The sequence below is a fragment of the Salvelinus namaycush genome, chromosome 16 (genome assembly GCF_016432855.1).
Source record: "Salvelinus namaycush isolate Seneca chromosome 16, SaNama_1.0, whole genome shotgun sequence".
In the NCBI taxonomy this organism is placed as follows: Eukaryota; Metazoa; Chordata; class Actinopteri; order Salmoniformes; family Salmonidae; genus Salvelinus; species Salvelinus namaycush.
In genome coordinates, this window is record NC_052322.1 from 33,932,534 (window position 1) to 33,947,880 (window position 15,347).

Here is a 15,347-nt window from a genome sequence, read left to right on the forward strand (position 1 = left end):
TAGCTAGTGGTGGCTAAAGTTAGCTGAAGTTTGTAGTGGCTGTTTAAAGAAAACCGAACCATGGATTACAATTTCTCCTGGCCCATAGACTACTATCAGGTTGAGGAACCATCTAACATCATATTGTAAAATAGTTAACTACTCCTTTAAGTCTCTACTCTGGAACTCTCTCCATTGAACATGCTCTTAAGTCCAGAAGTAGGTCTGTGTCATTGAGATTGCTTTATTTTGACTCTGTGTGCAGAAATGCTCAGGCCTGCAGCTGTGCTCTGTTAATTTGAGCTTTCTGAGAAATGTCAGTGGTGTCACTGCTAAATGTGTTCTATAGGTGAAGGAATTACACTGCTGAGTGTTGTTGATAGGGTCCAACTAAATGAGTCAGAATGTCTCATATGGAGCTTAGGTCTTGACTTCAGCACAGCCGTCATGTCATTTACATTTTACAGATAAGCAGGCAAGAGCCCCTTCTACATTCCAACTTGTCTCATTATAGTCAGTATATTTCAGTCAGCCTAACCCTTCACTTACTGTGCAGCCTTAACCTGGCTATTTAAGCGTAGCCTACCATTCAAGTGTGTTTTTAAGTACTAAAAGACTGTTAGAGGAATGTACACCAGAGCAGGGAAATACACAGACATTTAAGTGTACTGTAAAGTCTATAGACTGTAGGTAATGGTTTAGCCACTGTAGTGGTATGGCGATTGTATCGATTCCTTCCTGCCTTCCCAGCTGGAGATTCCGAGGTGTAATTACAATGTAGTATTATCGTGATTGGTGTGATCTGTATTGTAGATCATGCATTATTCATCAATGCACCAATACCAGGATTTTCACACAGGCAGGATAGACTATGCCCACGCTCATTATACATGCACACAACTTCATGAATATTCATGAGTCTTCATCCAACCATCAACATCAATCGGGCTATGCGCGTAGTGATTAATTATTACACAGAGATAATGAGGAGCATGTACTTCCTTCAACGGGGATTTAGCATCGCTCTGAAAACATGCTAACGGTGGAAACACATTTTTCTACAGATATAATGGTATCTGCAAGCTAAGATAGTAATTGCATAGTAAGTCCTATTAGATGGGTAATGGAGAGTAATAAAGACAAATTGGTTGATTAAATTGGTTAAATTGATTAAATTGGTTAAACTGATGAGTCAAATTACTGAGATGTTTTCATAGAATGCATTTCAAACTTTCACACACACGCACACATACTCCCTCAGCACCTGTTCTTAAAGATAGTGACCCCTCTGATTTGTGACTGGAGTGACGTGTGTGTTGAGGGACAGTCCTTTTTCACCTTAACTCGGTCACCTGAAAGGATTAGAGGTTGTGTGTCACGCTACACACATGCACGAATAATCAAAGAGACCCCACTGCATGGCTGAACTCTCAAAATGAATGGATTCATACACTGATAACTGCATAAAACGGGTTGCACATGCTCGCTCTCAAAGTCACACACATATACATTCAGAGCAAGCACCACACACACGCCTTTACTGAGTATCTCCTTACTGTAGAGCTTTTATGTAGCCTAACCTTCAGACTTATGTTTCCTGCATTTGTAAGCGAAGGGGCGACTGGCTGGGATGGGTAGTGATGGGGGATGACAGGGGAAGGTTTAAGGGGTGGTAGGGGAGGTATTCGAGGCCAACGGAGGGGAAGGAAGGGGTATGAAGGAGGACAGACAGGGGGACAGAGAGAGACGATGAGGACACAGGCTGGCTGCTCTGCAGGGCTTACAGTATCTGATCCTGTTTGCTTTGAGCCTGTCAGCCTGTCATCGGAGGAGGGGAACAGGGAGTTATCTCTGAGTTCTCTCTCTCCTCTCTTCCTTCGTTACATTCTTACCTTCAAGTGATTAATGGAGACAAGGCCAAGCTCACTGCAAGTTGGGAGATGCTGCATTCAGCTGTATCTGTATTACAGTAAGCATGTTAATCTGTCAGGTATTGATAACACATGCTAACATCTGTACTACATCGAGCTGCTCCGACGTCTTTATGTGTCAATACATGTAGGCTACTCTACTCAAGTCTAACATACAGTGCCTTCGGAAACTATTCAGACCCCTTGACTTTTTCCACATGTTGTTACGTTACAGCCTTATTCAATTTTTTTTATCCCTTTCTCTCCATCCCTCCCTCCTCTTCTCCCTCTGTCCCTGTCCTTCACCCCTACAGAATATCCAAGTGGTGGAGCTGCAGCGGACTCGTCTGCGTGATGACATCAAAGAGTATAAGTTCCGGGAGGCACGTCTGCTGCAGGACTACACAGAGCTGGAGGAGGAGAACATCTCCCTGCAGAAACAGGTTTCCGGGCTCAAACAGACCCAGGTGAAGAGCAACACCACTATACCGGGGAGAGGGGGGGGGGTAGCTAGGTTGGGACATGGGGATGTGGGATAGTAAGGAGATTAGGTAAGGGAACATCATTCTGAAGAAACGGGTCTCTTTGCTCAACAGAGGGATGGGGTGGGGCTAGATGGGATGGGGGAAGGGAAATGAGATGAGATCAACCCATCAAGCATTTCACGGTAAGCATTTCACTTTTGTATTCGTCTCATGTGACAAATAACATTTGATTTGATCTTTACATCACAGGAGGTTGGTGGCACCTTAATTGGGGAGGATGGGCTTGTGGTAATGGCTGGCGCGGAATAGGTGGAATGTTATCAAATACATTAAACACATGGTTTCCTTGTGTTTGATGCCATTCCTTGCGCTCCGTTCCAACCATTTTTATGCACCGTCCTCCCCTCAGCAGCCTCCACTGCTTTACTTGCACTCTCTTGCTTCTGTAGGCTACTCCTCCACTCACACTTCATTATGAACCCCTCCTCACTGCGTATAGCTGAATCTGCTCTTGAGGCTCAGTTAACCCAGGCTCTCTGAACCTAGGCTTTGCACTACTGTCTACCACACACCCCAGTCTATGTGCAACTCACAGTTGTCCATGTATACACACCATAGACCTCTGTCTGTCTGCACTCTCCAGTGTCTGCTGCTCACATCGACCTGGAATACACTGATTTAATTCAGATTGTAGAAACCACACTCAGATTTAATAAAGAGATAAGCCTTTATGTGGAGACCTATTTGCACCTGGAGAGAGAAGGAGCGTGTCTGAATGTGACACAGTTTAATGTAGTGTTTCTGGTAATCCCGACTTCTAGCCAGTTTTCCCTCTCCTTAGGCCACAGAGACGGAGAGAGATGCGGTGTTGCAAAGCAAATACTCTGAGTTTAATTCACACCAATGGCAAGAGTTAAACCAGACACAAAATATAAGAGAATTTACAAATAGGGGATTTCCTTTCGAAATAGTTTTTTTTATGTGGGAACTGCTAACACTTCACATGCCGCATATCCAGGGATTATGTTTGTTAAATTTAAAGGCATGATTTTAAAACAGAAGGCTGTAGGCTATAGTATTAATTGGCAAATGTAAGATTACAGTACCAAATCCTATTTAAATGAAAAGGCAATTTTGCACTTTTAAAAGCCCTCTTTTTATGGTGACAAAATGAGTTGATTAAACCAGTATGGTTTCCTATTTCCATTTCCCCTATATAAGCCCACCTCTATGCTTTTATTAACACCTACCTGTCTGTCCCGCCCCTACAGGTGGAGTTTGAAGGTCTGAAGCACGAGATTCGTCGTCTGGAGGAAGACACCCAGTTCCTGAACAGCCAATTGGAGGACGCAATCCGCCTGAAGGAGATCGCCGAGCGACAGCTAGGGGAAGCCCTGGAGACCATCAAGACTGAGTGTGAGCAGAAGGCCGCCCTGAGGAAAGAGCTCTCCCACTACATGAGCATAGGAGACTCTATGTACCACAGGTACATACACAATCAAATGCACCAATTCCATCTGTAACACCTCATCCATCAAAACCCTGTACAATATAATAAAAAGCATTATGAGAATAACTGTGAAATTCATGTTATCATGTTCTGGTCCTCTCCCTCTTCCCAGCCCCCTCAGCATCTCTCTGGATGGGCTCAAGTTCAGCGACGACGCAGCCACGGAACCCAACAACGATGAGGCTCTCCATGGTTACGAGAATGGCTTCAGCAAGCTTGCCAACGCCATCACTGAGGACAACCGTGCGTCCACGCCCAAGAAGGGTGACCTGTTCCGCCCCGTCCCCAGCCTGGTAGATGACCTGCTGAGTGAACTCAACATCTCTGAGATCCAGAAACTCAAACAGCAGCTGCTGCAGGTACGTAGACAGTTAATTTGAGTATGACTGTGCATGAGAGGGATAACAGTCAGGAATATCCAGCTGCTGCAGCTATAACCATAGTGTTTCAATCATTCAGTGAATCTGTTACACTGTGTATGATATGAATGAATGTCAAGGTTTGAAATTACTCATTGATATTAAAATGTTCAAAACAAAATTTGATATCTTCAAAGCCTACGGCAATGTCGTAATTTGTTAAGTTCGTCGTGCCCAGTACCCTCGGTCACCCTCGTAATTCAAATGTTTGTTGGGAGTGGGCAGTAGAAGAATGAACTATTGACTGCACACTGTGTGTAGACTCACTTAATATACACTTTCCCAGTGTATTTGAAGGCCCAGTCTACACACACTAACATACATGTAAATTAGTTATGGCGATCCTATCAATATTCTCTTCTGAGATCCAATAACGGTGTACATCAGAGTGACCTGACCAATGCAGTTAGCTCCTATTCATAGCCTAGTGGTCAAATAGGAGCTAAGTGCAATGGTCCGGTCACTCTGAGGAAGACGTTAGTCACCTGTTCTCATTCTGTTCTCATCCTGTACAATGGATTAGTGTGAGCTAAAAACAATGATCTGCCTTTTATGTTGAGTGCTCCAACTGCTTTCTGCCATGAATTAGTCCTTTTAGAAGTGTTTCTTTGTAAGCCCTTCTCATGATTTTTGTCATTGTTGTTGAGCACCCCTCCTTTCCTGTTTGCTGAAGCGAAGGCCCACCCGAACGCTGTACATCAATCTTCCCCCGCAAGGGGTCCAGAAGGATATTTATTCAATAGTAGAGCTGTTGAGAAGGCTCAATCGATCCCTTGCTGATTCATTAAGTGTCATTGGTCCAGACAAGCCAAAGGGAGATCAAAGTCAATTACAGCATAGAGTCAAAAGCAATAAAACACCATAGAACTCCAATACTTTAAGTTTACACATAGCAAATACTGATGAGGGCTTTTCTATCATGTACTGTAGATCTCTGTATAGCCTCATCAGATCTTAGAGCCTACATACAGTACCATCCATTGGAATCAGAACGATTTCCTTGACTACTCTAGAAGCCAAGCCTCTTGTTGGAATGTGAAGTTGGTCGGTCGACTCGGTCAGTCAGTCAGACAAGTGTGTCCAGTGGCTGCACGCCCCTCCCCCCCCCAACCCCCGGGAGGCCACACACATGAGGCGCCACCACCGGTGGATCTGCCATCTGTCAGAACATCAGAATACCACAGCTGTCTCCATGGTTACCAGTGTGTACTGGTTGGATACCTGTGGGTGAAAAGACTCAAGTCCCCCCCAACACATCACAATGAGGTTGTCACCAGGTTGCCTCTAGGTTACCATAGCATTGCCTTGGTATGAGTACCATGGCATTTAACCCAATCCGGTCCTTTGATACTGAATTTCTGAGGCAGCAGCAGGCCTTAGTGTTCAGCATTAAGCCAACATAGTGTCAACCATCCCTTTGGGTCTCCTCCACTGGCCGGAATTGCAACAGGGAAACCCAAAACTCTACTCAATAATTCAACTGCTCTGATGCCATTCTCTCTCCTCATCCTATCAATCACAGACCGATTAATCAATCCCAGACATCCGCTCGCAGCAGGTCACCCTACTCTTCAGTTACAGCAGAATCAATACTCCCACTGTGCAATCAGATCCAAAATGGCTACCGTGGGAGTATGATTCTCACTCATGCGAACCAGTTGCCCTTTTACACAGTAGGCCTAGTGGCCCATATGCCTTTTACACATTTAGGTCACGTCCATCTGCATTAGAGGATGGAAGATGAGTCCTAGCTGTAAGCAGCAGGCATCTTTAATATGCCAAACATCTACTCTGAGGAAATAATTTGATTAAGACACTCCTCAAGCTTGGCATTACCAAGATGCTTGTCAAGGTCATCAACAAAAATTAGGGAGGGGGACAGATTGAGGGTGGGGTATGGTAAGGGGGGGCGGGGTATGGAATCATCACATAATAAAGTTTGTATATACTTTACTTAAAAATACAGTATGCTGAGAGCTAAAAGTTCCTTTCCTGACTGTTCATGTCTAAATATTCTAGATAGATATTTATTAAACCATTTCCTCCTTTTGAGTCCTGTCATCGAGACATATTCATCCCAGCTGAATAACAGAGTAAGATGAACAGTGATACTCATCTATTATTGACTCACCATCAGCCCCTGAAAATAGCTGGGTGCCTCCGAGGCCTGCACTACTCTGTGTGAGTGCTTGTGTGTGTAAATGGACCCAGCTCTGGTCCCTCTGCCAACACAGAGTTGAACCCATTCCAGACTTCTCCAAGGTCACACAGGCTCTGAATTGGCACAGAGACACACTGTCTTTGGTTACATACGTAGTGTCCTTAGTGAGTCCTTCAAACCACCAGAGATGTTATCTGTTATATTGAAAAACAGCCACCATCATCCTTCAGGACATTCATTTGCATTAGGTAGTCTGAGACAGAGAGGTGTAGAGCAACACAAGGAAATGGGAAGATTATGTCTGCATAATTATGTCTGAATTCTAATGTTTATCAATTGTCTCAGTCACTTTTCTGTCCAGACACTTGCCTTACCAACTTAATAAATCTGTCTTATGTTCTGTCTCCCTCGTTTAGATGGAGCGTGAGAAGGTGTCTCTGGTGTCCACGCTGCAGGACTCCCAGAAGCAGTTGGAGCAGGCCCACGGTGCCCTGGAGGAGCACCAGGACAAGGTCAGCCGTCTCACCGAGAACCTCAACGCCATCCGGAGGCTACAGGCCAGCAAGGAGCGCCAGTCAGCCCTGGACAATGAGAAGGAGCGCGACAGCAACGAGGACGGGGACTACTACGAGGTGGACATCAACGGACCCGAGATCCTGGAGTGCAAGTACAAGGTAATTGAACATGTATACACACACATATACTGTATGCACACACAAGCACACACACACGTTTGTTTTACTATCCTTGTAGGGACCAAACAATTGATTCCCATTCAAAATCCTATTTTCCCTAAACCTAACCCCTAAACCTAACCCCTAACCCGGGGCGGCAGGGTAGCCTAGTGGTTAGAGCGTTGGACTAGTAACCGAAAGGTTGCAATTTCAAATCCCTGAGCTGACAAGGTAAAAATCTGTTGTTCTGCCCCTGAACAAGGCAGTTAACCCACTGTTCCTAGGCCGTCATTGAAAATAAGAATTTGTTCTTAACTGACTTGCCTAGTTAAATAAATGTAAAAAACAAGTTCTAAGCCTAAAATAGCCCTTTTCCTTGTGGGGACCGGCTAAATGAATTGTCCTTGTTTTACTATCATTGTGAGGAATTTTGGTCCCCACAAAGATAGTAAAACAATACACACACACACACACACACACACACACACACACACACACACACACACACACACACACACACACACACACACACAGAGGGAGAGAGAGATGTTGAAGCTATTCCTGAAACTCTGCCTCTGATGGGCTCAGGTTGCAATGTCGGAGGCAGGTGAGCTAAAGGAGGAGCTGAAAACCCTGAAGGCAGAGTACCAGTCCTGTCAGTCACACTACGAGGAGGAGCGAGGCCGTCTGGAGACTCATGTCACAGCCCTTGGAGAGAAGCTGGCCTCTCTGGAGAAGACCAGCCACGTGGAGAGACAGGAGAAGGCCAGGCTGGAGAAGGAGCTGCGCAAGGTGAGAAAAATATTTTTCTTTTTGTGTTATATTGGTGAAATCTGTAGTAGATTTTTTTTAAACTTTTCTCTGTGTATGAATTGTGTATATATTTTTTTCTCATACTTGCAAACCAGTTTTCTCACTAATGACTGGTTTATTAATTGATAAAGTGTGTCTCTTTCTATCTGTAAAGGTGAGTGACGTGGCGGGCGAGTCCCAGGGCAGCCTGAGCGTGGCGCAGGACGAGCTGGTCACCTTCAGCGAGGAGCTGGCCACACTCTACAACCACGTGTGCATGTGCAACAACCAGACTCCCAACCGCGTCATGCTCGACTTCTACAAGCAGGGAAAGGGCGGGCGCACCAGCCCTGAGGGTCGCGGACGCCGCTCCCCCATACTGCTCACTAAGGGCCTGTTTCCCGTCCCCGACGCTGCCGACAGCGCCTTGTCCCCTGTCTCCTCTCCCCCCTCGCCCCGGGAGCCAATGAACGTGTACAACCTGGTGGCCATCATCCGGGACCAGATCAAGCACCTCCAGCTGGCGGTGGACCGCACCACAGAGCTGTCCCGTCAGAGGATGGCCTCTCTGGAGCTAGGCACAGTGGCTGATAAGGACAAGGAGGCCTGCATGGGGGAGATCCTCAAACTCAAGTCCCTCCTCAGCACCAAGAGGGAGCAGATCGCCACCCTGAGGACCGTGCTCAAAGCCAACAAACAGGTCAGATACTGAATCTCTCTGTTTGTATCTCCCTCCCCTCCCCTAATAATCAAAGTCAGGAGACTGAGGCAGGGAGGTGGCTGTCTGAAACGTGTTCAGCTGTCACAGCAAATGCACTGCAGCTAAAAGTCATAACAAAACACCATGTAGAGACAGCTGGTGGCTGTGGGTTTGTGTCCATGTGATAGAGTTAGGAAAAGATGAATGCTCTCTAAAGCAGACACATCCTGCCAGCCCAGAGCCCCAGTCTGTGTGTGTCCAGTTGCTGGTATTTGGTATTTTATTAGGATCCCCATTATCTGTTGCAAAAGCAGCAGCTACTCTTCCTGGGGTCCACATGAAACATAATACAGAATGACATAATACAGAACATCATTAGACAAGAACAGCTCACGGACAGAACGACATACATTTTTAAAAAGGCACACGTAGCCTACATATCAGTACATACATACAAACTATCTAGGTCAAATAGGGGAGAGGCGTTGTGCCGCGAGGTGTTGCTTTATCTGGTTTTTGAAACCAGGTTTGCTGTTTATTTCAGCAATATGAGATGGAAGGAAGTTCCATGCAGTAAGGGCTCTATATATTACTGTACTTTTCTTGAATTTGTACTGGATTTGGGAACTATGAAAAGACCCCTAGTGGCATGTCTGGTGGGATAAGTGTGTGTGTCAGAGCTGTGTGTAAGTTGACTATGCAAATAATTTGGGATTTTCAACACATTGATGTTTCTTCTGAAAAGAAGAAGTCTGGAGTTGGTGTCAGCTCTTTGAAGACGGTGTGTTCCTCAGCTCCTGAACCTGTGGAAAGACTCTCAGATGAAAGCCTGTCTTAAAAAGACACACTTGTAGTCTTTAAATCCAGCCAGCTCCCCAATGAACTGCTGTGCAAGTAAACCTTCAGAGGTCACAGCACTAAAACGGACTATAATGACATAAATCTGCAGGAACAAGACTCAAAATGACCTATTGCAGTTGGTCTGACCCGTTGTTGTGTTGTGTCCCCCCTGCAGACGGCTGAGGTGGCGCTGGCCAACCTGAAGAGTAAGTATGAGAACGAGAAGGCCATGGTGACGGAGACCATGATGAAGCTGAGGAATGAACTCAAGGCCCTGAAGGAGGACGCCGCCACCTTCTCCTCACTCAGGGCCATGTTTGCCACACGGTAAGAGGAATACGCTATCACACTTCCTGTTTAAAACACATTAGGAACACACTATCACACTCCTAGTTTAAAACTTACGTTAAAAACAAGTTATCTCGCTCCTTGGCCACACAGTAAGAGAGTAGTCAACGATGCTCCAAGAACAGATATTTACATATGCTCTCTCTATATACAACGGTAACAGATTCATCTGTGCACATGAGATCAGGCTTGAGACTTTATGTATTCTTTATGTTTGCCACACTACAAGACTCAAAATGGCCAGAAACAAAGAACATTCTTCTGAAACTCGTCAGTCTATTCTTGTTCTGAGAAATGAAGGCTGTTCCATGCAAGAAATTGCCAAGAAACTGAACATCTCGCACAACGCTGTGTACTGCAGCACAAACTGGCTCTAGCAAGAATAGACTGACGAGTTTCAGAAGAAAGTCATTTGTTTCTGGCCATTTTGAGCCTGTAATTGAACCCACAAATGCTGATGCTCCAGATACTCAACTAGTCTAAAGAAGGCCAGTTTAATTGCTTCTTTAATCAGAACAACAGTTTTTAGCTGTGCTAACATAATTGCAAAACGTTTTTCTAATAATCAAATAGCCTTTTAAAAGGTTAAACTTGTATTAGCTAACACAACGTGCCATTGGAACACAGGAGTGATGGTTGCTGATAATGGGCCTCTGTACGCCTATGTAGATATTCCATTAAGAATGTGTCATTTCCAACTACAATAGTCATTTACAACATTAAAAATGTCTACACTGTATTTCTGATCAATTTGATGTTATTTCAATGGGCAAAAAATGTGCTTTTCTTTCAAAAACAAGGAAAACTCTTTGACTCCAAACTTTTGAACGGTAGTGTACATATCATGTATTTAGCATGTTCATGTTTTAAAAAGCTTTTGCCATGAGATTAAATGGAAAGATTGATTGTCCAAAACACCTGTCCATCTGGCCACTTTTAATAAGTTAACCTACCAGTAACACCACAGAGACACCATCCTAACACCACAGAGACACCATCCTAACACCACAGAGACACCATCCTAACACTACACTCACAACAAGGTCAATCTCTGTTTAACAGCACACGCCCTATTTACCATATGGTAACGACGTGTCCATAACATGCTTTTAATATCACACAGGTTTAATAGGAGTGTTGTTTTTCTCTGTGAATCTGGGCCAGTGGAGGATGGCCATAAGATGGACACATCTCTAATCTGTATGATAATAATGCTATGACGGAGAAGCAGTGTTTTTGACCAAGTGTATCAGATGATGGGGCTACGTTAAAACCCCTTGTTGGCTAAGTCTGCTGATTCCCATAAGAAGCAGGCCAAAGGGTTACCCTTATAATCCCTACCTCAGTCTAGACTGGATTACTACCTCAGATACACTGTACTGCACTACAGTCTCAACGTAGACTCAACGTAGTCTTACCGTACAGTAGTCTTCCTCCTGAAGGAGTGTGTGTGTGTGTGTGTGTGTGTGTGTGTGTGTGTGTGTGTGTGTGTGTGTGTGTGTGTGTGTGTGTGTGTGTGTGTGTGTGTGTGTGCGTGCGTGCGTGCGTGCGTGCGTGCGTGCGTGCGTGCGTGCGTGCGTGCGTGCGTGCGTGCGTGCGTGCGTGCGTGCGTGCGTGCGTGCGTGCGTGCGTGCGTGCGTGCGTGCGTGCGTGCGTGCGTGCGTGCGTGCGTGCGTGCGTGCGTGCGTGCGTGCGTGCGTGCGTGCGTGCGTGCGTGCGTGCGTGCGTGCGTGCGTGCGTGCGTGCGTGCGTGCGTGCGGAGGTTCTATGTTTTGGGTGGATGGGTGTGACAATGACTATGAGTATTGTTACACATGTGTACAGTATATTCATGTACTGCACATTATTGTGGTACTTTTTTTGCTCTGATCTCCCCTCTTCTCCTGCAAACCTCCCTGGACCAGATGGCGACTCTGAGGCAGTCTCTCTCTGTCTTTAAGACTCCCCAGCTTACAGCAAAGCTCATGTCACGCTGTGCTGAAAGTAGAGGAGAGAGGAGAGGAGGGCTGCGCCATCCACAGAGAGTGTGTAGTCAGCACCCCTCATCTTTAAAGTAGGGTAATGCTATATCTTCACTACCAGTCCATTAGCTGGTGTTACTGAGAAACTCTATATAGCTGCAGTAGCTAATCGATTAGCATGGTGGAGAAAACTGTCTTCCTCTGTAAATATTTGTTTCTGTTGTCATAACGATTTGGTGCAATGCAGGGCCAGATGGTCTGATGATACAGGTGTTAAACCACCCCTCTGAAGACATGAGAGGAATTCAGCTCTCACTGAGCACCTCAGAGGCAGCCATTTAGAAAATAACTGACATTGTGCTTAGAATAGCTAGAACCAGAGATACTGTATGTAATGACGAGATGGTCTTGTCTCCATCCTAACAATGTGAGTCGTTGTCCCAAAGGCAGGAAGGCAGGCGGTCTACTTATCGGTCTGCTTATCATTGTATTTTGACGTGGACCCTCTCGCTTCGCCTCTACCTCTCTGCTGGCACTGAACAATCAGTGGTTTCGAACCTAGTGGCCGTTAAGAGGTAGTGGCTATTAGTAGCAGAACGAGGGTGTTAGATACTGTATGATACAGAGGAAAAGGGCAGCACCAGAGAGGGGCATGTTAAATGTTTATTTCCCTGGTCTCCATCCTTGTCCTCCTATGCTGTTGTAAGAGACTGAAGATGCTGATAACACAACATAACTAAACCAAACATAACATAGCTCAGCTCTGCTCTGGGGGACTCATGAAATTGGCCCTTAGCCTCCCCCTCAGTCTTAACCTTGTATGGTGATTGTTTTTGTTATTCCCTATATAGTGCACTATAGGGAATAGGGAGCCATTTCGGACACGGCCTCAGTATGTTCGGGGCTGTGTTCAGCCTGGGTATTGGTGGTGGTGTTCGGGGCTGTGTTCAGCCTGGGTATTGGTGGTGGTGGTGTTCAGAGCTGTGTTCAGCCTGGGTATTGGTGGTGGTGGTGTTCAGGGCTGTGTTCAGCCTGGGTATTGGTGGTGGTGTTCGGGGCTGTGTTCAGCCTGGGTATTGGTGGTGGTGTTCAGGGCTGTGTTCAGCCTGGGTATTGGGGGTGGTGTTCAGGGCTGTGTTCAGCCTGGGTATTGGTGGTGGTGGTGTTCAGAGCTGTGTTCAGCCTGGGTATTGGTGGTGGTGGTGTTCAGGGCTGTGTTCAGCCTGGGTATTGGTGGTGGTGGTGTTCAGAGCTGTGTTCAGCCTGGGTATTGGTGGTGGTGTTCAGAGCTGTGTTCAGCCTGGGTATTGGTGGTGGTGGTGTTCAGGGCTGTGTTCAGCCTGGGTATTGGTGGTGGTGGTGTTCAGAGCTGTGTTCAGCCTGGGTATTGGTGGTGGTGGTGTTCAGGGCTGTGTTCAGCCTGGGTATTGGTGGTGGTGGTGTTCAGAGCTGTGTTCAGCCTGGATATTGGTGGTGTTCAGGGCTGTGTTCAGCGTGGATATTGGTGGTGGTGTTCAGGGCTGTGTACAACCTGGGTATTGGTGGTGGTGTTCAGGGCTGTGTTCAGCCTGGATATTGGTGGTGGTGGTGTTCAGGGCTGTGTTCAGCCTGGATATTGGTGGTGGTGCTCAGTCACTATACTGTCTGGGGCCTGCTAATTTGGCCCTATAGAATGATGGTGGGGCAGGAGGAGAAGGGGTGGAGGCCTCTTTGAGAAACTTTAAGAGGCAGATGGCCACGACTGACCCACGTTTCCCACACTCCCCCCTTTTCTTCCCTCCATCCCCTCATCCGTCCTCCATCTTCACAGCAACACATCCTAGAGGGAGAGAGGGATGGAGGGGTCTTTCATTTTAGCTTCTCTACAGGGACTTAATTTGAGTCTTTCTCATGAAAATTGCATTTTTGACATACTCTGTCGAGTTAAAGGTAGATTTTTGGATTTCTGAGACTTTCAGTGGACTGCCTCAGTTTGGAGTGTGTGGCCTCAGAGTGAGGGAGTTAGAGTGAACAGAGTGAGGGAGTTAGAGTGAACAGAGTGAGGGGGTTAGAGTGAACAGAGTGAGGGGGTTAGAGTGAACAGAGTGAGGGGGTTAGAGTGAACAGAGTGAGGGGGTTAGAGTGAACAGAGTGAGGGAGTGAGACTGAATAAATGTGCAAGTCTTTGTGAGACCCTTTTGTATAATGCAAGCTCCCAATGTGTGTGTGTTTGTGCGAGTGTGTGCGCGCTGTGGTATCAGTTTACAGTAAGACCCTGGCTCTTACATTCCTAAGACATGTCTGGACATGCCTGCTCTCAGCAGCCCTCAGCGCTATACACACAAGGCAAGACTAATGATCAGACCAGCACCTGCAGTTAAATCATACAAGCACACACTCTCATTCTATACTTAACAAAAATATAAACGGTATATGTAAAGTGTAGAAAAAAGGAGGAAGGGAAGCGGTGCTAAGATACTGTACACAATAGTAGGTTTTGGTAGACAGAAGGTACTAAGGTACACAATAGTAGGTTTTGGTAGACAGACGGTACTAAGGTACACAATAGTAGGTTTTGGTAGACAGAGGGTATTAAGGTACACAATAGTAGGTTTTGGTAGACAGAAGGTACGGTACACAATAGTAGGTTTTGGTAGACAGAAGGTATTAAGGTACACAATAGTAGGTTTTGGTAGACAGAGGGTATTAAGGTACACAATAGTAGGTTTTGGTAGACAGAAGGTATTAAGGTACACAATAGTAGGTTTTGGTAGACAGAAGGTACTAAGGTACACAATAGTAGGTTTTGGTAGACAGACGGTACTAAGGTACACAATAGTAGGTTTTGGTAGACAGAGGGTATTAAGGTACACAATAGTAGGTTTTGGTAGACAGAGGGTATTAAGGTACACAATAGTAGGTTTTGGTAGACAGAAGGTATTAAGGTACACAATAGTAGGTTTTGGTAGACAGAAAGTGCAAAGGTACACAATAGTAGGTTTTGGTAGACAGAAGGTACGGTACACAATAGTAGGTTTTGGTAGACAGAAGGTACTAAGGAACACAATAGTAGGTTTTGGTAGACAGAAGGTATTAAGGTACACAATAGTAGGTTTTGGTAGACAGAAGGTATTAAGGTACACAATAGTAGGTTTTGGTAGACAGAAGGTATTAAGGTACACAATAGTAGGTTTTGGTAGACAGAAGGTACTAAGGTACACAATAGTAGGTTTTGGTAGACAGAAAGTGCAAAGGTACACAATAGTAGGTTTTGGTAGACAGAAAGTGCAAAGGTACACAATAGTAGGTTTTGGTAGACAGAGGGTATTAAGGTACACAATAGTAGGTTTTGGTAGACAGAAGGTACTAAGGTACACAATAGTAGGTTTTGGTAGACAGAGGGTATTAAGGTACACAATAGTAGGTTTTGGTAGACAGAAAGTGCAAAGGTACACAATAGTAGGTTTTGGTAGACAGAAGGTACGGTACACAATAGTAGGTTTTGGTAGACAGAAGGTACTAAGGTACACAATAGTAGGTTTTGGTAGACAGAAGGTGCTAAGGTACACAATAGTAGGTTTTGGTAGAC

The 15,347-nt window shown here is 45.6% G+C and overlaps 1 protein-coding gene across 1 annotated transcript in view; it reads left to right on the top strand.

Moving 5' to 3' along the window:
- The window catches only part of LOC120061335 (protein bicaudal D homolog 2-like), a 99,761-nt gene that overhangs the window by 68,840 nt on the left and 15,574 nt on the right, over nt 1-15,347 (top strand). The window contains exons 3-9 of the mRNA XM_039011082.1: nt 2,204-2,356; nt 3,646-3,860; nt 3,997-4,243; nt 6,881-7,138; nt 7,727-7,930; nt 8,106-8,630; nt 9,646-9,797. Of these exons, the coding sequence (XP_038867010.1) occupies nt 2,204-2,356; nt 3,646-3,860; nt 3,997-4,243; nt 6,881-7,138; nt 7,727-7,930; nt 8,106-8,630; nt 9,646-9,797 (1,754 nt within the window). The remainder of the gene's footprint in view (nt 1-2,203; nt 2,357-3,645; nt 3,861-3,996; nt 4,244-6,880; nt 7,139-7,726; nt 7,931-8,105; nt 8,631-9,645; nt 9,798-15,347) is intronic.